Raw genomic sequence first — 8,154 nt, forward strand, 5'->3', positions numbered from 1 at the left:
CAACTATTTGTAGATATTCAAAGTCAGAGATCACAGGCGCCAAACGTATTTCCTGTGCTTCAACGGCAGTTAGGTACAAAAGTTTATTTATTTATTTTATTTCAATAAAACAAACAACCTTAAGGATTGATATCAATTCTGATTTGCTTCTTAGCATAGGACACATCTCATAATCTTTTTGTATGATATATATATATATATATGAATATGTGTGTGTGTGTGTGTATATATGTATATATATATATATATGTATGTATGTATCATCTTCTTCCTATTAACTCCCATGTTGGTGCATTTCTTTTGTGTCATATTCCACTTTCTTGAGCACCCTTTGGTGTACTTTTGCTTCTTCTTACTTTGCTTTGATCATCATCATCAATCTTCTTCCGAGTTTTTTTGGTGGAAGAAGATTGGCAGCTAATCAGTGGAAATGAGTTTTAGTAGAATTCCCATGTTTAGTACCTTTTTGCCTTTCTTCCTTTGCCTAGCTCATGTGGTTTCAAGCCATGGTGGTGGAATGATCATGAGAGACAGAGCAGCATTGGTTTCATTCATGTCGGGGATTGTTTCTGACCCTCAACATGCTCTTGAGGTTTGGAATTATAATTCTTTGGATGTTCATGTATGCAATTGGTCCGGAGTTCGATGCAACGAGGATAAAGACCAAGTTGTTGAGCTTGATCTTAGTGGAAGGTCACTTAGGGGAACCATTTCCCCTTCTCTTGGCAATCTTTCTTCCTTGAACATTCTTGACTTGTCAAGAAACTTCTTTGAAGGTCAAATTCCTAAAGAGTTAGGATTGCTTTCGGAGCTTGGACAGCTAAGCTTATCATCCAATCTTCTTGAGGGGAACATTCCTTTTGAGTTGGGATTTCTGCAAAAGTTGGTCTATCTTGATTTGGGAACCAATCATCTCAAGGGTCGACTTCCTATCTCGCTCTTCTGCAATGAGTCTTCCAATTCATTGCAGTACATAGACCTTTCCAACAATTCTCTAAGCGGCGAAATTCCTTTGAAGAATGAATGTGAGCTCAAAGAATTGAGGTTTCTTCTACTTTGGTCCAACAAACTCAAGGGTCAGATTCCTCCCGCTCTCGCGAACTCCTCAAAGCTCGAATGGCTTGACTTGGAGTCGAACATGCTTAATGGGGAGTTGCCATCGGAGATTGTGCGCAAAATGCCTCAGTTGCAGTTCCTCTACTTGTCATACAATGACTTTGTCAGCCATGATGGTAACACCAACTTAGAACGCTTTTTCACTTCTTTAGTTAATTCATCTAACTTTCAAGAACTCGAATTGGCGGGAAACAATCTTGGCGGGGTTATACCATCTAGCATTGGTGATCTTTCTAAAACCAATCTTGTACAGATTCATTTAGATGAGAATCTTATTTATGGTTCAATTCCACCTCAGATTTCTAGACTTGTCAACCTCACCCTCTTGAACTTGTCTAGTAACCTTTTGAATGGCACAATCCCATCAGAGTTATGCAAGATGGGAAAGCTAGAGAGAGTTTATTTGTCAAATAACTCACTTTCTGGGGAGATCCCATCAGCTTTTGGTGACACTCCTCATCTGGGTCTTCTTGATTTGTCTAGAAACAAGCTTTCTGGTTCAATCCCAGATAGTTTTTCCAATCTTTCCCAATTAAGAAGACTCCTTCTCTATGATAATCAGCTTTCAGGAACCATACCACCAAGCCTAGGAAAATGCATCAATTTGGAGATCCTAGACCTCTCCCATAATCAACTTTCCGGGGTCATTCCTGGTGAAGTTGCAGGGCTGAGGAGCTTGAAGTTGTACCTAAATTTGTCCAGTAACCACTTGTATGGGCCTTTACCAATTGAGCTGAGTAAAATGGATATGGTGCTTGCCATTGACCTATCTTCCAACAATGTCTCTGGCACCATCCCACCACAACTCGGAAGTTGCATTGCCCTCGAGTACCTTAACCTCTCCGGTAATGTCTTGGAAGGCCCTCTTCCATTTTCCGTAGGACAGTTGCCTTATCTTCGACAATTCGATGTCTCTTCAAACCGCTTAACAGGCCCAATACCGCAATCTCTGCAGGCATCTGCAACCCTTAAGCAACTCAACTTATCCTTCAACAAGTTCTCCGGGAACGTGTCAAACAAGGGGTCCTTCTCTTCCCTAAGCATGGACTCTTTCCAAGGAAATGAAGGCCTTTGTGGCTCAATAAAAGGCATGCCAAGCTGCAAGGGGAAACACACTCATCATATATTCATGCTAACAATCCTCCTTCCAATATTTTCCATCCTCATTTTGTGCATGTTTTGTTACTCCCTAGTAGTCAGGTCAAAAAACAGAAGTAAATTGGCAATCTTCAAGATAGGGGATTTGGAGGAAGCTGAAGGAGATAGAAAGGAGCTTAAGTACCCAAGAATCTCATACCAGCAGCTTATCGATGCCACTGGCGGGTTCAGTCCCTCAAGCCTGATTGGTTCAGGCAGATTCGGGCATGTCTACAAGGGTGTTCTTCAAGACAACACAAGAGTTGCTGTGAAGGTGTTGGATTTGAAGGAAGCTGGAATCGTTTCAGGAAGCTTTAGAAGAGAGTGTCAAATCCTGAAGAGGACTAGACATAGAAATCTGATAAGGATCATCACAATCTGTAGCAGGCCAGATTTCAAAGCTCTTGTTCTTCCATTAATGTCAAATGGGAGCTTAGAGAGGCATCTATACCCCAGTCATGGATTGAGAAATGGACTAAACTTGGTTCAGCTGGTGAGCATCTGCAATGATGTGGCGGAAGCAGTGGCCTATTTGCACCACCATTCTCCGGTTAGAGTCGTGCACTGTGATCTGAAACCGAGCAATATTCTGCTTGATGAAGACATGACAGCTTTGGTGACTGATTTTGGAATTGCAAGGCTATTGAATGGAAGGGATGAGAGCAATGCTGCAACTTATGACTCGACATCTTTCAGCTCAGCTGATGGCTTGTTATGGGGGTCTGTTGGATACATAGCTCCTGGTATGTATGTCCTCCATTTTCATATTATGAAATTATGCGTCTCTTTTATAATTCGAGGCATATTATTTCCCTTTGCAGTTTATGGTATTCATAATTTTCAAACACCAACTCATTTCACTATTATTCCTACTTTATTAGTATAAGATCATTTGAAGGCTTGTTTTATCTGAATCACAATCACAATCTTCTTCCTAACTGTTTCACTGTTTTAAATTGATCAACTGCAGAGTACGGAATGGGAAAACGCGCTTCAACTCATGGGGATGTCTACAGTTTCGGTGTTCTTCTGCTCGAAATCGTGACCGGGAAGCGGCCCACAGATGGCTTTCCTGTTGAAGGTTCAAGCCTGCATGAATGGGTGAAAACTCAGTACCCAAGTAGGCTTCAGCCTATAGTTGAACAAGCATTGGAGAAATACACTCCAACTGCAATGCCAAAGCATTACAACAGGATATGGGCCAATGCAATAATTGAGTTGATTGAACTAGGACTTATGTGCACACAGTACAATCCTTCAACAAGGCCAAGTATGCAAGATGTTGCGCTCGAAATGGGTCGGTTGAAGGAATATCTCTTCGATCCTTCTGCAGTCTTGCTTGAAGAAGTTGATCAAAAATTTTAAGGGCATTCCATTTCCACTCCTAAAATGGTGGTGGAAAGAGTTTTATTGATTTTTTTTTTTTCTTTTTTGTGGGTAAACCAGTTTTGGTAACTTAATAACTAGAGGATACTTTTTCTTTGTAACAGTTGTTTCTTTGTATATTGGTTAACCAACCCTTTCACTGCAATGTTATTGTGTATGACTAGAGGCTTTATTTTTTATTGCCTTCTGCATAACATTCTCTGAAAAGGGTATTACTGAAATGAATTTTAATTCTTGTTCTCTATTTGTTGCTTTATGTGGTAACCAACCAAATGGCAAAAATAGTGGCTGCTTATTATAATAATAGAGTTTAATGCAGTCATCTTAATAGTGATCAAGTTTATGGAACACTAAATTTCAGCCAAGTCTTTTATATGTTTTTGGGCCTTTGGCAGCCTCACTTTGGATTTAATATTCAGCATTGTGTTTCTGGAACCAACACAGATTGATTTCCATAATCCAAATGGGCACTCAAGACAGATTTTCTTTTTGCCTACCTTGCAATATAGAATACCTAAAATAAGCAGCTAGTGGAAGGTTTTAGCAATCCTGCTCTCATTTGATACAATGATATAGCCATCCACTTCAACCAAAAAAAAATGTTATGCTATTAGGTCATATTGTCCCTGGCAAAGGATAAAAGAAACTAATTATTAAAGAAAAACAAATGAACATACAAAGTTTGCAGATATTCTTCATCCTGAGCACCAAAAATGCAAATATTTTAAACTAAATTTTATTGACCTAATCAGACAAAAAAGTCTTCCATAACTGTGTAAAAGGGTCATTGTCTTTTATTTTATTTATTTTTTTAAATAAGTGGGCTAAACTTTAGAGAAATAAGTAATGTCTACCAACCACTAAACCTTTATAAGGCCTTTTCATGGTCCTAAATGCTGTTTAAGTTGAGCATGTAGTATATACCAACCATATCATCTTTAAAAGATTTATATATGTGTATATATATATATATATATATATATGAAAAAGACATCAATTCTTTGATGTCAATAGTTTCTTTTGTAATAGCTAGTTCATTCAGACACAAAACCTCCCACCACCTAAACCTACCATAGATACTCCTCCATATCCACACCTTAATTATAGCTATCTGTAATCTGATTCAAGACGAGAGTTTCAATAATTAGTTTTAACTTTATGTGACCACCTATTAGAAAATATGTTCTCTGGAACAATTTTGAGTTAATTAATGATGTCAAAATGAATTTTGAACATTTATATCAATTATATTGCACATGGATTATTTTATGGCCTTGTATAGCATGTTTTCTTTTAACATTTTTTCAGCCAATCAACCATGATAAGGAGCTATTCAGCCCCTTGAAAAGTATAGAAAGTGTTACCACATTAATAATGAGGCTGAAAATACAAGAGGAATGGTTAGTGGGGAACTGGAAATATCTCATATTTTCTTTTACAACTTGTTAGGTATTTTTATTAGTTGGTAATTTATTGGCAATCTTGTAAAAATTCAAAAAATAGGTTCAAAAAGATTTCATATGGCAGAATCAGATTTGGAGAGATAAGGATAAGGCCTTGGTCAAAGGAAGATAATGCATTGGTTATTTGAATTTAAATGAGATTCTAGAAAGAGATAAGGAGATATGGTTTTGATATTTGCAGCTTATCCAACTTGTGAGAATTGAAGTTGGCATTTATTTGGATTTGTTGAATTTGATGTACAATCCGAATTTGAAATTGAAAAGTGTTATTAGAGATCATATGGAAGATAGAGTCAATGAAGCTACGTGTCTTGCAAATGAATGTGCAATTTGTTTGATATTTGAAGTTCAAAAGTAAGAGCTTTATATATATATATATATGTTGTGTTTTAAAAGTGGAATAATTGGTTTGGTTATTTGATATTTGGATGTGTTTGTGTGATTTGGATAAGAGGAAGTTCTCCGTGTTTAATGAAGAACACGTGGAGATCAAGTGTTCACTTGTAATGAGGATAACTAATTCGAATTTGGAAGTTTGCTGCATAATTCGAATTGGAGATTGTGAAGATAACGTGAAGAAATTTTGGAGCCTATCTAGGAGAGAGAATCATAGAGATAATAGAGAACTTATCAAGAGTAGATTTAAATGAGATTCTCTTGACTTTATTTAAAAAGCTTTGTTTCAGAGCATATGTTACATGGATTTAATAGAATATCTCCAGAGGAAAAGTCTATGAATTTGAAAGCTTACTACTGAGAAAATATTCAGAGAGACGTCTGTGAGTTTTGATGAGTTATTGAGATCGTCCTTCGGGAGAGGGATTTGTTACTTTCGGGAAGAAGCTCTGCCGGTCGAAGGGAGTTCGTCAGATGAATAGAAGACGTGTGGTGCACGCTAAACAATCACTATGGAGATTCGTCACAGCGGCGTCATTGTCTAGGAGGGAGTCCTTGTGACGACCCTACTTGGAGGCCGCCACTGTAGCTGAATTTTAACTTGTACTTACTGGAATTTCTTAAAATTTGCAGAACATTTTTTTTTATAAGAAGGAATAATTTCATAAATCGTAACAATAATTTCAAAAAATGAATCACTAAGTTTCTTAAAGCTTTTCTTAATTTCAACTAAGATAAAACCTTCTAAAAATATCTTTCGAACCGAGTGGCATTTGAACTCTTGTTTCAGATACTCTTTAAAAGCCTTTCGAAAACTAGCCAATACAATCGGGCCATCTAATTTGACTTTAAAACGAATTTCATGAGAAATCTTAAATTCATGTACTTCTTAAAGTCCTTTCAAAATCAATCATTTAAACCATCGTATTTAAAGTTCATTTATTTGTTGCATACACTGTTGCAACGTTCTAAAACTTAAATACTCAAGACTAGGGTTGTTAGCAACAACCTCAGCTCTCTTAACATACATATGTACATATACTTTTTAAACATACTTGCTTGAAACCTTTGAATCATATATGCTTATACATGATTTTACTTAAACTTACTACGGAAGATTTAACTGTGAGCGGTATCCATTCCCATCTCCACCATTCGCCCGCCGTTCGCCACTGCCTTTCAAGAATTACTGATAGGTTTCTTGCCTACAACATGAACATATCTGATTGAGCTTTCACTCAGCAAGTAGAACTATCTTTCATAAAATAACTGTAAGTTTACATGAATAAATATGCATGGGCTGATTATGCTTAATTATGGTGTCTTATCATAGTCTTATTATCTTATCTTATCTTTCTTACTGATGGGCCCGAGTGCCCGTACCTCTTGCGCGCAATCATCGGGACGTAAGAGTTTGCAAGGTCCCCAACGACACCGTGATTTAAATTGAACTGAGTGCCTCTCTTGCGGAGGACCCTTTTTTTTGTTCCTTTATCTCCCTTGCAGAGTATGGGACTGCACAACTTACCCTTTCTTGGCCTTGTGCCTCAAGGGATTGATGGTTGTCACAGAGTTACCTCCCTTGCGGAGGCTGGTACGACACTCAACTGAGATTATTCTTATAAGTTTCTCTTGACTTATTAAGGTGTATGCAATAAGACATAGCATAGCATACTATAACATGGAATGTACTCAAACACATATAATTCATGTGCACTGCTTATGTGTATGCAGCATGACATAGCCTCGCATACAATACTTAAAGCATAAACATGCATATATAACATGTGTAACTTTTTCTTTAAAATCTATTCATTCTGTAGGCGAGATTCCTACTTACCTGATTTACAGAGCTGGAATCCACTTTTCGCCAAACAGCCTATTCTCTTACTTGCTTACTTCTGAAAATGAACACCCATTGAGAATGTGAGATTATCTGTCATGTGCTACTCTATTTTAGCAGCTTATGAAGGAAATCTAGCCCTTTACTTAAGGCATGTATTCCATTCCTTTATTGAAGGATAATTTACTATGAGGATCAATTTATTAAATCCTCAAAATCTTATTTTCCTTAATTGTCCTTAACATACTTATGTCTAGGTTAAAAAATCAATTACCCAATCTAGTAACTTATTCTCCATAATTTTCCTCATGGGACTTATTATGTTATTAAGGCCCAATTCGGCCTAGAACTTATTCATGGCATTGTAACTCTTAGGCCGTTGAAATTTAAACTCAAACAGGGTCTCTCGAATGAATGCGGGCGTTGGACCCACATCCAATCTTCGAAATTCTAAGGACCTATCGTATTGGGCTCGTTGGCGCCCGTCGGGATGATTTGCTCGATAAACCATTAAGTTCTTTAAAAGACAATATTTTTCTTGAAAACTTTCTTTACGAATACGTCTGTTAAAATGAGGTTTAACACCATAATATTTTACTGAAATCACATCTCGGGTTCTTTGATAACTTTTTGTTAAAAACCAACACTGTGTTAGTTTGTTTTGTTAAAACTGTACAGTTTCTGAAATCTGCATTTTACTATATCTTAGGATCGGATTTTGAAAATCTGTTCCTCACAACAATTCTTCACCTCGTCGAGATCTAAAATTATTGTTTTTAGTGAAAACTGAAATTCAGCCTCTAAAGGCCTCGT

General features: G+C 37.1%; 1 protein-coding gene across 1 annotated transcript; it reads left to right on the plus strand.

Moving 5' to 3' along the window:
• Positions 1-342: 342 nt before the first annotated feature.
• Positions 343-3,718, plus strand: LOC21397106 (putative leucine-rich repeat receptor-like serine/threonine-protein kinase At2g24130). The gene is made up of 2 exons (XM_010092851.2): positions 343-2,996; positions 3,224-3,718. Exons 1-2 carry the CDS (start codon positions 431-433, stop codon positions 3,616-3,618), a joined length of 2,961 nt encoding a protein of 986 aa, XP_010091153.2. The 5' UTR covers positions 343-430; the 3' UTR covers positions 3,619-3,718.
• The last annotated feature ends 4,436 nt before the right edge of the window (positions 3,719-8,154 follow it).

Source organism: Morus notabilis, unplaced genomic scaffold (assembly GCF_000414095.1).
Source record: "Morus notabilis unplaced genomic scaffold, ASM41409v2 Scaffold218, whole genome shotgun sequence".
NCBI classification, from domain to species: domain Eukaryota; kingdom Viridiplantae; phylum Streptophyta; class Magnoliopsida; order Rosales; family Moraceae; genus Morus; species Morus notabilis.

What these genes read in the sequence shown, in the direction of transcription:
- LOC21397106 (XM_010092851.2), top strand. Translation starts at nt 431, where the DNA reads ATGAGTTTTAGTAGAATTCCCATGTTTAGTACCTTTTTGCCTTTCTTC. An exon ending in TGTTGGATACATAGCTCCTG is followed by an intron (nt 2,997 to 3,223) that starts GTATGTATGTCC and finishes GATCAACTGCAG; the next exon opens with AGTACGGAATGGGAAAACGC.